Raw genomic sequence first — 18,548 nt, 5'->3', positions numbered from 1 at the left:
CATTACATCTACATACCAAACGTTGAGTGGCAACATGGGTACATTTTGCAAAGTGCTGGTCTTAGTAGTTTCAAGTAACTTTGGGCAGGATTTTCCCCTGGTCGGGTGGACAGGCCCGGGATAAGCCGCGAAATGGGTCGCCGCTCGCAATCGAACCCTAACCGCGATTTCATGCTGGCTGGCCAATTAACGGGCAGCCAGCGTGAAACGCACGCTGGGAGCTTCAGCCCTGCCGGGGTGGAGGGCGGGAGGAGTGTGAGCACTGAAGTGTGCGCATGCATGGGGTATGCTCACTGAAAGCTCCCCGAAGGCGCAGAGCTGCCTCAAGGAGCTGAAGAATTTCAACATGAAAAATAAAAATTTCACAAATAAAATGAACATGTCCCCATATGTGATTCAGTCACATGAAGAGGAACAAGTGGAAAATGAGTGCAAAAGTATTTTATTTTTTCTTTATTCATTTTTGGAAACCTTATCCCGCCCATCAATGAGGTTTCACAAAAAAAGCAAAGGCCACCTGGACATTCGCCCGCACGCCAACCATAAGGTTGGATGGGCATCAAAAAATTCTACTTAATTACTTGCTTAAGAGCTGTAAGAGGCCTCTTAATTGTCGGCAGGCGCACTGCCGACTCTCTCCTGTGCCCGCTGACTGAAATATTGCGCGAGTGCACAATGACATTGGGACGCTCGCCCAAGATAATCGCACGCTATTTCACACTCGGACATGTCAAGCACATGCCCAAGCTGAAAATCCTGGCTGTTAAGTTTGTCACTTTTTTCTGTCTGCTTGTTGATGGTGTAATCTGAATGTTAGTCATTGTGGCACCAGTGGTGTCAAATTAATGCAAACAGCTATTTTAATGGCAATCAATAATAGGGGAGTTAGCAATGTCACTGGACTAGTAATCCAGGCACCCAAGCTAATGCATTCATGGGTTCAAATCCCACCAAGACATGGTAGAATTTGAATTCAATTAACAAATTTGAAATAGAAAGCTAGTCTCAGTAATGGTGACCATGAAGTTATCATTGTTTGCCCTTTAGAGAAAGAAATCTGCAATCCTGGTCTAGCCTACATGTGACTCCAGACCCGCAGCAATGCGGTTGACTCTTAACTGTCCTCTGAAATGTTAAGTCCAAGGACAATTAGGGATGGGCAACAAATGCTGGCTTTGCCATTGATGCCCACATCCCATGAAAAAATATTAAGAAAAAAATCATTGTGTTATTGATTATTGTAGGATACAAAGTATTAATTCCAAGCACAGCAAGGCCTAGCCAGTGTACACAACCACATACATTTTTTTAACCTGAGGTGACAAAAATGATCAAAGCTCAGAGCTCCAAGTCTCAACCTGGCTCCTGGCTCTGACTTAATTCTCCTGCAGTTCCAGGAGATGGAACTCCACTGTGGGCGGCATGTCTCTCTCTGTCTACTATTCTATTTGTTTCTATTCCATAAAGTCACAGAAATTTACAGCACAGAAAGAGGATATTCAATTCATCATGTTTATGTGTCTCTTTGCTTGAGCACACCAAAACTAATCCTGCTGCCCTGTTTAAATCCCTAGAATCTGGCTACCTAAGATCGGTTCTAGTTGTGTCCCATTTAATAAATAGGTTAATAACTGTATCAAAATAACAAGCAACAGAGTGTTATGCAAATCAGTGCACGAACAGGAGAAATTAAAGCCTTTTAGCCTCCTCCTTGGACTAAATTCCAAGGCCAGGATTTTCAATGAGTCAGGATGAGTCAGGAGCTCTTTAAAAATGATGGCTAGGACCCAATTCCGGGATTGCTGACCCCATTACCAGGGTTTCCAATTTTCAGGAGTGCCTTTTAAGAGTGCGGCTGGTTTGAGTCAAAAGCTTGTATCCTTTTCTCCCGACCTGGCCAGCTCCATTGCAGAGATCGGCATGTCCTTGTCCTCCACAATTTTCATGGAGTCAGGCCAAAGTTTCAATAAGTTGTGCTTCATGGCAGCTCCGAGGCGTCATGAACCAGAGTCTGCATGAGGGAACCTTTTGAAAGACAAGTTCAAAAGGTCCTCCTCAAGCACCCCCCTCCCACCCCCATGCCAAGGTATGCCCCTCCAAGCAACCTCTATGGCCCGCCTTGCTCCTTATGTCAAGGGATGCCCCCAAACAACCCACCTCATGACAAGATATATTCCCCAAAAACCCCTATGGCCCCTCATGTCCCTATGCCAAACTATGCCCCCCAACCACACCCCATGGCCTCTATGCCCAGCTGTGGCACTTCCATGTCCATTGACCCACGATACACTGTATAGAATCAATTAACCCTATAGTGACAACCCTCCTTCTTCAGGTACCATGCCCTAAGAAGGCATTGGCAACCATGCACTTCTGTTGGATCAGTCCATGATTATACTTGGCAAAGTACTGCAGTGGTTTGTCATTGCCTTCTAAGGTATGGCTGACCAGGAAACTCTCCTGCAATTTACCACTTGTCTCAGGCATATTGCCTCAGCCTGTTTGGCAATATTGGGCAGAATTTTGCCCTTGGCGTGTGGTCTCAGTGGAGACTGGTGGGGGCTGTCAGGAATGACCACCGCCCGCGATCAGGCCCGGGAGGCAATTTCATGCTGGCAGGCCAATTAAGACCCGTCCAGCATGAAACGCAAGCGGCAGCGCTCAGCACTGCCTATGCGGGCGGGGGGAGGAGTGCAAGCAGGGTGAGCCTGATCTTTGCACATGTGTGCGAATGTGCACTACATAATCTCCTTGAGGCACAGAGCCACCTCAGGGAGATGAAGATATATGAAAAAATTTAATTAAAAAAATAATAACGTAATGAAACATGTCCCCTCATGTGATTCTGTCACATGAGCAGGGACATGTTATTAATGAAAAAATAATGATTTTTATTTGCTTCTGGAAATCTCATCTCATCCCCATCCATGGATGAGGTTTCCAAAAAATTGCAAAGGCCATTTGGCCTTTTCACCTGCCCACCGACCGTTAGGTTGGACAGGCAGTGAAAAATTTATTTTAATTAACTTGTTAATGCCCTTAATAGGCTTTTTAATTGTCAATAGACATGCCACCAACTCCGGTGCGCACCCACCAAGCAAAAGGGGGAGATGGTGGCATAATGGTAATGTCACTGGCCTAGTAAGAGGCTGGGACATGGGTTCAATTCCCACCACAGCAGTTGGTGAACTCAAACTCACCTAATAAAATCTGTAATATGAAGCTAGTAATGGTGACCATGGCAGTCAATTGTTCTTAAAACCCACCAAGCAAAATAGTGCACAACAATGTCGGGACATATGCCCGATGTCATCATGTGTCATTTTACGCTCGGTCCTGTCGGGCGTGCACCCGTTGAGTTAAAAATTTTACCCATTATGTACACACCTTCCATGGTCAGTGGTAAGGACGCTACCGCTGTGCCACAAGAACTATAGTGACAATAGGATGTGTAGAAAACAACTTTAAAAAATGTTAGTTATTCATAACTTTCTACTATGTTAAAAAAAGTCCTTTTACCAAACAGTGATAGAAGTGTCAATCATCCAAACCCTTTAATGTTGTAATAGCTGAAACTGTCAGTACTTGAAACCTTTTAACCTTGTGTAAATAAACATTGGGCAAAATTTTTACCTCGGCAGGCGGGCGCATGCCCGACCCACTCAAGCGTAAAATGATGTGCGTTGACATCAGGTGAACGTCCTAATGTCAATACACAGTTGTGCCATATTTCGATCGGCAGGCGCGCACCAGAGTCAACAGCGCACCCGCCGACAATTAAAAGGCCTATTAAGACCATTAAAGGTCAATTAAATAGAATTTTTTGCTGCTCATCCAACTGTATGGTTGGCAGGCAGGCAAAAAGGCCAAGCAGCCTTTGCATTTTTTACGAAACCTCATCCACGAGCGGAATGAGGTCTCCTAAAGCAAAAAATAAATAAAAACTTTAAAGTTTAATTATTAACATGTCCCTGCTCATGTGATAGAGTCACATGAGGGGTCATGGTTCATAACATTTTTCATTTCGTTATTTTTTTTTGAAAACTCTTCATTTCCCTGAGGCAGCTCTGTGGATATTCTCTAGCATGCACGAAGTTCACGTTTGCCCCACTTGCCCTCCTCCCTCCACCCGTACAGGCAGCACTGAGCGCTGCAGCGCAAGTTTCATGCTGGGTGGGCCTTAATTGGCCCTCCAGCGTGAAATCGCCTTCCGGCCTTGATCGTGGGCAGCAGTCAGCTTCCCGAGTCCGCCTGACAAGGGCTAAATTCTGGACCAAGTGTTTTCTTTTCCTACTCAGCTTTAGTGTTGTTTTTACCTTTGTTTCATTTGCTCCAGTGCTGACCATTATGAATAAACTTGATTGGGCAACACTAAATGAGAAGGTATTTCTCTATCATGGTTTTGTAAGAATTAACAATAAGTATTGAATGCACTTGTTGAAAATATGCACCATGAATTTCTATATGGCCTATGAGACATTACCCTACTTAAACCCATTAGCGGAGATATTACCTTACTTAAACTGAATGCTCTAAACCTTGGTGCATTCTATAAATTGGAATAGGTATACTCTTCATCCTCTACGCTTGCACTGATTCTGTATCTACAACAGAATATAAAGGGCATTGGAAGAATTAGGTCAAAAAGTCTTATCAAATAACAGAATAGGAAACAGATCAATCAATTCCACAACACAGGTAATTTGGCAGTAGTTTTTAACTTGGAAATTGTAAATTAAGCTTTGAAATGGCTGCTGTAAAATTCCTTTATTCACTATAGTAACATGGTTGTGAGCTGCCTGGATGAATGCAACACTCAAGAGGCTCGACACCATTCAAGACAAAGCAACCTGCTTGGTTGACACCCCATTCACAAACATTCACCCCCTCCACTACCGATGCAGACTAGCAGCAGTGTGTACCATCTACAAGATGCACTGCAGCAACTCATCAAGGTTGCTTAGACAGCACCTTCCAAACCCATGACCGCTACCATCTAGAGGACAAGGCAACAGGCACATGGGATCACCACCACCTGGAAGTTTCCCTCCAAGCCACTCACCATCCTGACTTGGAAATATATCACCGTTTCTTCACTGTCGCTGGGTCAGAGTCCTGAAACTCTCTCCCTAACAGCACTATGGGTGCATCTACACCACATAGATGGCAGCTCACCACCATCTTCTCAAGGGCAATTAGGGATGGGCAATAAATACTGGCCTAGCCAGTGATGCCAACATCCCTTGAATAATTTTTTAAAAAATGAATAAATAGGCTAACAATTACATTCAAGTAAGTAGCAGAATTGTAAGCAATTATATTAGCCAGTGCACTACCGGAAGAAATTAAACTCTAAAATTTATATAAAGTTACATATTTTTTATTGGACTTTTTGGGCACTTTTGCAGCAGAATTTATGAGGTTTGTTGTCATGGCTGTGTTTACACTGGGTACGATGTACACTGCAACAATTAGTTTAGTCTTCATGCTTGAGAACGGCTGAATGGGAGACAAACAAGAGAGTTTGTTGGCATTATGGCGTCAGCTGGATGACATTCACTTCCAGGTAGTACAATGAGTACCCATTAGTCTTTCTTTGCTGTGTTTCATTCAGTAACATCTATAGGTCAGCCTCATTAACATTGTATGTTCTTCTTTTCTCCCTCCTTGCTAAGCCTTGACCCCTTCTTTGGGTGCCACTGCCAGGTGCTTCACTGGATAACAAGCTTTGAAAGTGGCACAGGATCACACTTAATCCACTCATACAGATAGCTGACAGTCAACTCATTGAGCGATACACTCTCCTCCTTATCCATTCTCCCTATCTTCTATCTATTCTAACCAGGAGGTGCTCTGCTAAATCATTCTCGCTCTTTGTCATCTATCTTCATTCCACTCCAGTTTAATGTTGCAATCTTTATCTATTCTTGGCTTTTTAAAGGGCACACTTTAGTTTCCCCCATTCCTGTTTTAACACAGGTTTGTGTGACTGAGCTGCAAATGGGTATGTAAATGACTTGACCTCACAGATTAGGTTAGGTCAATGTTACAGAGTACGAGTGGCACAAGAATGTCATAAAATGGCCCTGTGGAATTTTAGATTTCAAACATTGGTGATCCATTTACCACCATACCCCCACCACCTTTTCCCTCACCCCCCAGTATTATTTAAAACAGAGAGAATTCTCACACAAGGTGGAGACTGCCACATTGCAGGCTCATGCAATCCATTTGGGTATTTATTTAATAGGTCAGACAAGTAACTCCACTCTGTCTGCATTGGCCTCTTAAATCATTAAAGGATTAGAGTGACTGCCACTGCAGATCAAGTACAGCACCTGCTGTCAGCCTCTTTGCATTATCAATTTACCAAGTTCAGAAAATAATACAGCTCAGTCTTTGGATATGTGAAGAATCAGTTGTGGAATTTATGAACAAACATTTATTGTAACTTTTCTAAGCTTCTTATTCAACAATAGCATTCCAAACCAATCATTTCTCCAGGTTACATTAGAGCATTGTCAATGGTTTAAAGGAAACGTATTGGAAATATCTGTTTTTTCACAACATTTGGAAATGTGTGACTATTGAACTGAAGTGATGTTTTGCTCTCAAGAAACTTACTGATGAACAGAAATTGAAATAATGATGGAGAAATGAAAGAACCTGCCTTTCTATAATGCTTCTCTTGTCCTCAGTATATCCCAAACTGCTTGGAGTGTAGCCACTATTATTATGTAGTATGCACAGCAGCGAGTTTGTACTTAACAAAGTGCCACAAAGAACAAAGAAGGCAAAAGATCAGTTAATCGGTTTTTCTGATGACCCAGGGATAAATGTGGGTTGTGACACTGGGAGAATCACCGTGTACTTTTATGACATAAGAAAACATAAGAATTAAGAGCAGAGGTAGGCCAATCGGACTCTCGAGCCTGCTCTGCCACTTAATAAAATCATGACCTTAACCCCAAATTCCGGCCTGCTCTCCATAAGCCTTGACTCTCTTTGTGGTAATCTGAGATGCAATACACCTTTAAGAGAATGTGAGCAGATTGACCACATGATTGTATTACCCAATTGTAGCATGACCTATAATGTTAATCAGTAGGTTAAAATAGGGCCTGGTTTGAAAAGCACACGTGTATTAGTGCTCCGTGACTTGTGTTAATAAACGGCATGTACTTCATCTTACATTGGTCTCTGCATTTGCAATATCTTGTTTACCAACTCACTCACCAGTGGATAGGTGTGCAACTGTGCTTGTTGAGCAAAGTGACCCAACAGAAGGAACATAACATTTTTGTAGGTCAAGAGCTCATCACGACAAAGAGTCTTTCCCACCCCGGCACTTGCCATTTTCGCGGGGGCAAGAATGGGAGTGGGGCATGTTTCACAGAGGCAGCTGCCACTTAAATCAACTGCCTCCACTCTAGACGGACTTTTGTATCTCAGGAATGTGAAACCTGAAGTGTGCAGAGTAAACTTGGTATGAGTAGATCTGAACCTGGTGTATTTGTTTGTATAGCAAGGGTACTTCATTGAAGGGGTAGGGTACCCCTGTGGGATTAGCTTTAAAGTTGTCTTCATTGCCCCAGAGTTGGCACAAAATCAATTCGAACTACCTTTCCCTAACCCAAGAGAATAAGAGGCTTCACAGGGCAATTATTTTTGCCCCTACTAACTCATGCACCCAGGCACCTGGAAGAACTTTGTGCTGGAGAAGGGTGCATAGTGTTTCATGCAAAGGAAGATAGAAGATGGGCATAGCACCCTCACACATAGAGGCCATAGAAATCAGTCACTGTGAGTAGTCGGAGGCGGGAGGGAGGGCAGAAGAAGTCGTGCTGCACACGAACCAGGAAGGTGGAGGTGGAAAGTCAGGACAGCCAAGTGCTACCCTTAGGGAAGTATGTACAGATCCAGTACATCCTACCTTAATATGACGGAGAACCAGTGCCAAAGGTGACTGAGGCTAAGCCGTGAGGTGGTGACAGACATTTGTCAGATGAACCAGCAACAACTCAAGCCACAATTCATTTACCCCCATGCCCTGCCAGTGCCTGTGAAGGTAATTGTTGCTCTCAACTTCTATGCCATAGGATCTTTCCAGGGCTCGTCAGGAGACCTGTTTGGTAAATCCCAGACAGCAGCATACGGCATTATGGCTGTAACTAAGATCATGTTGCACGTATTAGGGATCACATTAATTTCCTTTTGATTTGGCATATCAGACACAGAGATCCACAGACTTCACCCAATTAGCAGGCTTCCCTCAGGTGCAGGGTGTTATTGATTGCACCCATGTTGCCATAAATGTCCCAACTCAACATGCGGACATCTTTGTCAACCTGAAGTCTTTCCACTCACTCAATGTGGTTTGAAGACAAGTTCTTCCTTCATTTGTGTGCAAGGCTCCCTGACGAATGCCACGAATCCTTCATACTAAGGAGTTTGCAACTCCCTCAGCTATTTCAGCCACCAATTCAAATCCCTGATTAGCTTCTGGATAATGACCCCTTTAGGAACTCACAAACGGAGGCAAAGCACAACTACAACAGCAGCTATGTCATCACCAGGACTGTCATCAAGCAGGACATTGGCACTTTAAAGATGCACCTCAGGTGCCTCGAACGCTCAGATGAGGTTCTGCAATATACCCCAGCAAGGGTATCGAGAATAGTACTGATGCGCTGCATGCTGCACAGCAATACGCAGCGGAGGGGCTTACAAATCGATGATGACAAAGCCATGGGCAGATCTGAAGATGACGAAAATGAGGAGGAGGAAGGTCTTGTCCATTCGGAAGATTCCAAAATGGCGGAGGATGAGGAGGCCGCCAAGGACAGAGCAGCTGGGAAGCATGGCCATGTAGGCAGGGCTGACTCTGCGCAGGAGGGGATCATCATCAGATGGGTTCTTGCGCAAAACTGATTCACATGAGGTCCTCCAATATCACAACTGCCATCAGTCAGTCCCTGGTGACATACTTCCACCTAAAGTACCTTGTACATTGACTCCATAATTTCTCAAGGGACTGCTTAGCAAACCCAAGGGAGAGAATAAACATCAATGAGTTGGACTCAGTCACATCCATATGGCTGCAACCCTCACCATAATAACCATGGGCCTCGTCATATTGCAAACAAACATCGTAATATGCCATTCACAACCTGGCCCCCCTCATATTAATGCCAATGACTGTAAATGAGAGGCTCATGCAATCAAAATTTTCTATAATCAAACCATGCCCGTGTTGCTGAGAGAGACATGACACAAGGCTCAAAACCTCATATATGCTCATAGGATTGTATGTTGTAGCATATTTGTAGACAAGGCACCATGTGATGATCAGCCCACAACTGTCCAACAACAGCTCTCTGAAAGAACTTGTGCTCCATCCATTCTGGCCAGTGATCCTGTTTCTGACATGGGTCCCATATGAAACATTCCTGGCTTCCATATACCCCTGATTAACATACAAAGCACACCCTGTGATACCTGGGGCAGCCAAAGTAGTGGGCACAGCATATCACCAATATTACCTGGACAATAACAATACCTGTGATGCCTACACCTAAGCCAATGCAGATGAATGTCTTGCACCCAGCATTTATGCTTGAGATGCACCTGCTGCTCGGCATCTCTTTGTGGAGTCTAATCATTGAATCTCCCTTAAAGTGAAGCTTGGATAGACAATGAAAAATGCAAGTAGCATCATAGTGGTTGAGTTTTTGACCTCTGGATTCTTATGTGATATTGGACAAAGCCCTCCAAAGCATCACAAATCAGCCAATAACTTTGCTCCTGTTGACAGCAGTTTGAGATGGATCTCAGCATGCCACCCACATCATCACTGGTAAGAAGCCCCTTCAAAATGTTACCATTCTTTTTGAGCTCTCTAGTGTACAAACATACACTAAGGGCTGAATAGTCCAGTCCTGTTGGCAGCGGATGTCATGGCGGGTGTGAGCAGACTAAATGGCAAGGAGGCCAAAAATTGGTTTCATGTCATTGTGAAACCAGTATGCGATCGTCCGCTCTGCCCATCAATGGTGGGCCATGTTTCCCGTTGTCCAACTTTGGGAACTTGGTTTTAATGTATTTGAATCTCATTATTGTGCCCTCACTACGGAATCATGCCCCCACATCAAATATACCTCCCATGTCAGCGTGACTTCAGAAAGGTGTGCTTCACAACTGCCTTGAAAAGGCGTGCAGGGCACCTGGCGAGCTGAATTTCAACGGGAACTCGGAGGTGAGGGCACACAACCTTGCGCAGCGCTCACGAGCAATGCCCACAGGGCATCAAGGAAGAGATGCCATGCATTCGGCAGGGGGCACAGGCAAGTCGCTTTTACGCGGCTGGCTTTCGGTGCGGTGCTGGGACAACTGCTCTAGTGCAGGTAATGTTGGGCTGGGGGTGCTGGTGGCTAGGCAGCACAGACTGAAGGGAGTGCACAAGTACATTTTGGGGGGCGGCGGTGAAGGGAGGTGAAGGGAGGTAAGGGAAGCAGCCACGCACTTGGAAAAGCTTGCCAAAAATGAGCATTCTTCGCAGCTGAAATTTCAGCTGCAGCTCCATTGACACGCTCGGAGTCGGACCTCTGAACCTTTTCTGCCCACTCAAGCAATATAAAAGCATGAAAGCACCACCAAATGCTCCAGAACCTTTCACCCCTCGGGCGCAGTCTACAAATTAATGTGTGCTTTAGGAGGCAGTGGAACAATTGGCCGACTGGGCAAGTTGTAGAATCACCTTGCGAGAGGCGGCCATGGTGCAGTCACTGGTGGAGGTCCTCACCTCCAGTCTCCCCCATGGTTCAAGCAAACAGTGCAGCCTTGCAGTGTGGGTTAGGAGAATGCCTGCCCCTGAGCTGACAGCACAGCATGGAGTCCAGTGGCTGAAGTGAGGAGGAGATGGGTGGGGTTTCAGGCAGCCAAGAAGCACACAACACACTGGGAATCTGTGGTAATCCGATGTGTAATATACCTTTACGAAGAATGTTATACTGGAAGATCATATGACCTTAGTATCCAATAGCAGAGTAATGTGAGCTACCTCTGTAGTTAGTAGTCTGTAGTCAGTGGTTAGTAGTTGCAGAGTGTAGAGATAGAGATGTAGACATGTGTCAGCACATGTTTAGTTGCTGCTGAGTACCTTTGTAAATAAACACATAGGCCTGAATCTTCTGGTCGGCACGCTGGGGGGGGGCCCGTACACCCGACATCACTGTGCGTCATTCTGATCTTCAGTTCGGTGGCACGCACCGGAGTCGGCTGTGCGCCTGCTGAACTTTCAAAGGCCTATTAAGGCCATTAATCAACTAATTGAGGCACTTGTCAGGGCTGCCCATCCGACCTTAAGGTTGGTGGGCAGGCGAAGAGCCCAGGCGGCCTTTGCAATTATCATGGAACCTCACCCACAGGTGGGATGAGGCTTCATGAAGGTTTTATTAATTTAATAAAGTGTTTCATGTAAATTGATAAACATGTCCCACCTTGTGTGACAATGTCACATGAGGGGACAAGTCTGAATAATTCTATTTTTTTATTTGTCACGTTTTTATGACTGTCCTTAATCTCCCTGAGGCAGCTCCATGCCTCAGGGAGATTTCCGCGCTCTTTAACACACATGCGCGAAAGAGCGCAGGCCCCGACTCTCCCTCCTCCCCCCGCCCGCACAGGTGGCACTGATCGCTTCCTGGTGTGCGTCACGCTGGGTGGGCCTTAATTGGCCCGCCCACGTAAAATGGTGGCGCACAGCCGATTGCCGGCGGCGCTTGGCTGCGCGCCTGCCCACGTCTGCTCCCACCCAGCCCACCCGGCGGGGAGAAAATTCTCCCCATAGTTTCTACCTATGAAGTGTCTGCTACTCAACTCCATCATTAGTACCAGCTCGGCCACCTTTTACTACAAACGTGTGAACAGGATCCAACAAACTGGCAAAGTGGATTAAGCAGTTAAACAGAAGAAAACAAGAGAAACAAAATCAGCACTGTACCTCGCATAACAATTGTAAATAGAAGTTCTGTCCAAATCGTCAAAGTAACTCCCTCACAGCAGGCCGCCGTTCGGAAGAATTGATCCTTTCAATCCAGCAACGAACAATTGGTCACATTACATTGAGCATCTCTCGTTCTTTTTCCAAGCAAATGAGATTACAGGAGCAAATGAGAAGAGGTGGATGATCCTCTTAAGTACATGTGGACATAAGACTTTTGGTTTGATTTGAAGTTTGACGGCACCTAGTGCCCAAGACTCAAGAAATGTTGATGAATTAGCAGACCCGGTGAAGGGCCATAATTAATCAAAGCCCTCAGTAATGACGCAAAGGTTCAAGTTTCATTCAAGAATTAGAGCCCCCGGGAGACAGTTGCAAGCTAGGTGGCAAGCTTGGAGCAATTAACGGAGCATTGTGAGTTTGGTACATCCTTAAATGATATGCTTAGAGATCATTTAGTGTGTGGTGTGAATGAGGGCATGATTCAGAAGCAATTATTATCTTCAACAAATTTGGATTTTAAGAAGGCACTAGAAATAGCACTGGCCATGGAAAGTGCAGTAAGAGATTCAAAAGCTATACAGGGTGCACAAAATGTCACTGTCCTCCACATCGATTGGGGAGCCCCAGCCAAAAAGGGCGCAAAAATGCAAGACTTTGCTGAGAGGTGGGAAACGGCCCCCGCTAGCAGGAAAATGAAAAAAAAACTTAGCAGCGAACACAAGGAGTAATATCAATAGAGATGGAAACAAACAATCTTTCAACAATTGGTACTTTAAAAAATTAGAATGTTTTTATTGTCATAAAAACAGCCACATAAGACCATAAGACATAGGAGCAGAAATTATGCCATTCAGCCCATTGAGTCTGTTCCGCCATTCAATCATGGCTGATAAGTTTCTCAACCCCATTCTCCCACCTTCTCCCCGTAACCTTTGACCCCCTTACCAATCAAGAACCTATCTATCTCAGTCTTAAATACACTCAATGACCTGGCCTCCACAGCCTTCTGTGGCAATGAATTCCATAGATTCACCACTCTCTGGCTAAAGAAGTTTCTTCTCATCTCTGTTCTAAAAGGTCTTCCCTTTAATCTGAGGCTGTGCCCTCAGGTCCTAGTCTCTCCTACAAATGGAAACATCTTCCCCACGTCCACTAATGAGACAGTGTAAGGAAAGAGTCATGCAGTCTTTTAAACAAAAGAAAAAAACAAGAGAGATCTACAGTGTAGAAGAGCCTGAAGCAACAGATTCAGATATTTATTCGTTATATAACTTGAAAGTTGGAAAAACAGAACCAATCTATCTAACAATGCAAGTGAACAGGTAGACCTGTTTGAATGGAAGTGGGCACAAGTAATTCCACTACAGTAATTGGGGAAGATACCTACAAATATCTGAGTAATGGCGAACATCAACTAAATTTAAAAGAAACAATTGCCCAATTAAAAACATACACCGGTGAAGACATCCAAGTCAAAGGCATAAGTAAAGCAACTGTTAATTATGGGAGCCAATCGGTAAAGCTACCAGTATTGGTATTGAGAGGCAGAGGACCAAGCCTCCTAGCGGGAAACTGGCTAAGGGAAATCAACCTTGAGGGACCACTGAGATTCCAAAAAAAGTAGGAAGCTTTCTGCTTTGGAAAAGGAGTGTGTAAAGACTCAACAGCCTGAAGAAATTCCAGCTGTCTTGAGCCAAAACATGGAAGAACAGCAGAAGGAACTCAAAGAGACCATGCTTAAGAACAGAGTTCGAGATGAGGTGAGCAACCTCCGAAAGGGAAAAGAAATCTTGTTGAAAGACCTTCACACACAACAAGACTCCCTCAGGCCTAATTTTGTACCTCTGGAAAAGTATGAAGAGAAACGAAAACAATTCAGCACCTTTCCAACCAAACTGATGGATGAGTTGGCGGAGAGGGCGCAACAATGCTTAATTTTCCAGGAGGCAGCAAACAAACACTAAAAAGGGATGGAAGAGCTGAAGAATCAGCTACATGAAGCCAAAGAAGCTTTGGAGGCAAAAGTCACAGAATTTTCTAAGAAGCAGACAGATGATGAAATCCTGGGAGACTTAACCACTGAGTTCACTCAAGTTGAGCTTACATCTGAGAATAGTCTGGGCAATATTGAAACTGAAAAGAAGGCCAGGATTAAAGTCAGCGTGAGAAAGAAGAAGACATGTAGAAAGAAGACACAGTAACACAAATAAGGCTTTAATCCTGGCAGCATACAAGTATATTTTTGTACATAGGCCAGGAAATCAAATTGCAAATGCTGAAGCACTTGGTCATTTGTCTTTACAAGAAAACTAATGGAAGTCCCAGTTCCGCAAGAACTTGTTTTGTTTTTACATTTCTTAGATTCGTCACCGATTTGCACTCGACAGATCAAAGACTTGACAGAGCTCAGTCCTCTCACGAGTCCGAGAACAAATGCTACGTGGTTGGCCACAAGAGCCCGTATCTGATTAAATGAAACCATACTTTAACAGAAGGCATGAAATAACCAGCCAAGATGGCATTTTATTGTGGGGAGTGATAGTACCTCCAAAGGGAAGAAAGCCATTGCTAATTGAACTACGCAGTGCACATCCAGGAATATCCCGTATGAAGACCATAGCTCGCAGCTACCTATGGTGGCCTGTGATGGATGGTGAAATAGAGAGTTTAGTGAAAAATTGTGTGCAATGTCAGCAACTGTAAAAGTTACCTTGAACAGCTCCATTACACCCTTGGGAATGGCCAGGAAGACCAGGGGTGCGGTTACACATTGACTATGTGGGACCTTTCATGGGAACAATGTTTCTGCTCATTGTTGATATCCACTCAAAATGGAGGGACATATATGAGGTGAAATCACCAACGCCTTCTGCTACAATAGAGAAGTTACATCAAAGTTTTGCCTTTAACGGACTACCAGAAGTAGTCGTTTCTGATAACAGCACAGCATTTACGAGTGCTGAGTTTCAGCGGTTTATCAGCCTCAATGGTATCACTCATAAAAACTTCACTGTAGCACCCTTCTTGAATTGGACTGGCTGAAAGGGCGGTTCAAACATTCAAGTCTGGCATGAAGGAATTAACTGGAGATTCTTTAACAACCAAGCTAGCATGCTTTCTTTTCCATTACAGGACCATCCCTCACATAACAACAGGCATCACACCTGCGGAGTTATTGTTGAAACGCCGTCTCAGGAGATTGAGCTTAATAATGCCAAATTTAGAAGGGAAGGTAGAAAGGAGTCAGGGAAATCACTAAACTAGACACTAACTGGTATAGGCACGAAAGGAAATTTACCATGGGAGAAACGTTGTACGTGAAGAACTTTGGAGAAGAACCAGAATGGTTACAGGGTGAAATAAGTGCAGTGACTGGACCTCTATCTCACCATGTGGAGGTGGAAGGCATACGGAGACATGTGCATCATCTAAGGAAGAGAGAAACTATGCACCAAGAACTGATTCCACCACTGTTCGTGACTGGGTCAGCATTTCCTGTTGAGTGAACTTAACACATCTCACGGACATCTGTTGTTCCTTCAAGAGTGGAGGATACAGAATTGCAAGTGCCCACCAAAGCATCTGATGTTCAGGCAACTCTGGAAAATTAGGTTCCTGACAAGGCATCTGAAGTTGTAGAGCTGAGATGCTCTACATGCATAAGGAAACCCTCAGAAAGACTGAAGTTGTAAATTACTTATCAGTGTAAATACTTTGCTATTTTGAGAAGATTGTAAATGTAAATATAAAATGTATTTCTTAGTGAAGGGGGAGGGATGTGGTAATCTGATGTGTTATATACCTTTAAGAAGAATGTTATAATGGAAGATCACATGATCCAATAACAGAGTGGCGTGGGCTACCTCTGCAGTTAGTAGTCTGTAGTCAGTGGTTAGTAGCTGCAGGGTGTAGAGATAGTTTGAAGTGTAAGCACATGTTTAGTTGTGCTGAGTACCTTTGTAAATAAACACAGAGTTTCTACCTATGAAATGTCTGCTACTCAACTCTATCATTAGTACTAACTCATCCACCCCTAACAACAAGCCTGCAAACAGGATCCAACAAACTGGTGACCAGAATCCAACAGAATCCAAGTGGTGGCCAGCACTCTCCGGCATGCATGAAGGGGACTTCAGACTTAAACAAGAGAGGTTTTTAGGACATATATGCTAACCACCGCACCTCTCTCTTTGATCCTGCAGGAGGAGAACATCAGGATCATGGATCCTGGTGATCTGGCAGCATGCGTGCTGGCTTACAGAGACCAGAGAAGAAGAAGAAGAGAGTGGTGATAGAGTCTGGCTCGGCAAAGAGAGGAGCACCTCCCTGAAGATGAAGGGGTGGCAAGGCCTGCTGTGCACGCAGCTGAAGATCCACAGCGAGCCATTGCTCATTGGCACATCGCTAGACCCGAGTCTACAGAGGGTGCTTGTCATTCCTGCAGATGACTTTGAACCAGTGTTGCTGAAGAGTCCGTGTGTCTAGGGAACTGGTCGGTCACATATGCCACATGCTGCAGGATTTGGTGCCACAGGGACATGGAGGGGATCGACCGCCAGTTGCTATGAAAGTGACCATGGCATTCAATTTTTATGCCAATGGCTCCTTCCAGGGGTTAAAAGGAATCTCGCAAGCCTCCACACACAAGTGTATCCAGGAGGTCACTGACACCATCTTCATGAAGGCACAGAACTTTGTGCATTTCACCCGGGAACAGGAAAGCCAGGAAGCCGTGAGTGCTGGAATTTGCACAGATTTCTGGTTTCCCACAGGTGCAGAATGCCATCGACTGTACTCACATGGTGATTAGATCTCCATGGGAATGAGTCAACTTCGTCAACCACAAGGGCCGCCACCTGCTGAATGTTCAGCTGGTCTGCAACCACCACAAACGCATCCTACAGGCCTGCGCGTGATTGTCAGGGACTGTCCACAACTCCTACATCCTTAGCAGGTCTCAGATCCCTGACATCTTCCACAGTCCCTAGAAGCTGCAGGTTCAACTGCTCAGGGCCAAGCGCTGCCCAGAGAAGACATGGCTGATGATGCCCGTGCAGCAGTCTCAGACTGCAGCAGAGCGACAGTATAACAAGGCTTGTGCTCCGACCTGGACTTTGGTGGAGCAAAAGGCAGGCATTTTGAAAATGAGGCTCTGGTGCCTCTACAAGTCTGGTGGAGCCCTGCAATGCAGTCTCCAGAGGGCATTGTGCATCATCACAGCTTTCTGCTTGCTACACAACCTGGCACTGCAATGGGAGGAGGACTCAGCTCAGGAGGTGATGGAGGAGCTGCACGTATCCTCCAATGAGGAGGACGTTGAAGGGGATGAGGGTGATGAGGTCTCTGAAGGCAAAGGCTGACAATGAGGCCATCACACTGGCCAGACGAGACAGGCGCGCTCTGGAAGCTCTCATAGCCACAAGGTTCATGGAGGATGATGATGAGATGCAATGAGGACAGTCCTGACATCCTCAACTTGCAAGTGTGAACATTTGGCTCCTGTATACCTGATGGCAGCATACATACCCTCAGTGCTCATGCGCAAGTCATGGAGGCTCAGTGGAGACCCTAATAGTTGCTAGATTCCAGGAGGATGATGACGACGTGCAGTGAGGACACTCTGTAAATCTTCACATTGCCTCTGTGAATGTCTGACTCCATCTGGCTGAGGGCAACTCGCTTGTGCTCTGTGAACAGGGTCATATCATGGAGATGCAGTGGTGAAACTTTAAATGCACCTGATCCTTTGTCAGCCTTCAGCACCTGAACTCTTCAGGTGCACAACGTCACCAGACACAGATGCTGAAGAAATGGGGGTTCAGTCCCACCTCAAAGGTGCTGAGAGCACACAGAGAGAATGATGGAACTGTGTGACACCTGCCCGCAACATTCTGGCAGCAATGGCAAGCACCACTGAGGTGCAGGCATCACTCATTGATGCATCCAGTGAGCGTGAAGCCGGACTGTCACTTTGGTCTGAAGGTTACACACTGCACAGGGAACAGGCTCTGGACTGAGACACCTGCCTTTATCTTGTGCTTGAATCAAGGTTTCGCATCTGAGTGACACGGACACTGCTCATCATAACAAGGAGCCATAGTTCTTGGCGCTGGGATCGGGATCAAGGCTGCCTAAGGGCGACATGGCAGATGTGCCTAAGAGAGAATGTGAAGATTATTAGTGCTTGGCAGCCACATTGAACATAGAACAGTGGACTCAGAGTAGCTTTGACAAGGGATGACCTGGTGCAGATTCCTCACGTGGATGCTTGCCGCCATCATCACCATCGCCACAGGAACAGTCAACGTTCTCTCCGGCCAGCTCCAACACACGGTTCCCAAACTGAGTGAGGACCTTGATGTCCGGCACTCCACCTCCGGCCTGGCACCTTTCCCGTTGATTGTGCATTATCTTTTCCTGCGTAAAAACAGGTGGAGGGAATGTGAGCAAGGCACATGCCAGGCCAAATGAGAAGGATGCCAGGCATGCTTGTGTGCTGATTAGAGCCCTGGACAGGAGGAGGTGGGTATCTCCAGACGAGATG

At 45.4% G+C, this 18,548-nt stretch overlaps 1 protein-coding gene across 1 annotated transcript in view; it reads left to right on the top strand.

The window, feature by feature from the left end:
- Window positions 1–8,931, top strand: part of LOC121282821 (ethanolamine kinase 1-like) — a 509,597-nt gene extending 500,666 nt beyond the window's left edge. Inside the window, exon 11 of the mRNA XM_041196636.1 lies at window positions 8,523–8,931. Within this exon, the coding sequence (XP_041052570.1) occupies window positions 8,523–8,931 (409 nt within the window). The remainder of the gene's footprint in view (window positions 1–8,522) is intronic.
- Window positions 8,932–18,548: the final 9,617 nt, after the last annotated feature.

This window comes from Carcharodon carcharias, chromosome 10 (assembly GCF_017639515.1).
Source record: "Carcharodon carcharias isolate sCarCar2 chromosome 10, sCarCar2.pri, whole genome shotgun sequence".
Lineage (NCBI taxonomy): Eukaryota > Metazoa > Chordata > Chondrichthyes > Lamniformes > Lamnidae > Carcharodon > Carcharodon carcharias.
This window is presented reverse-complemented; position numbering and strand designations above follow the sequence as displayed.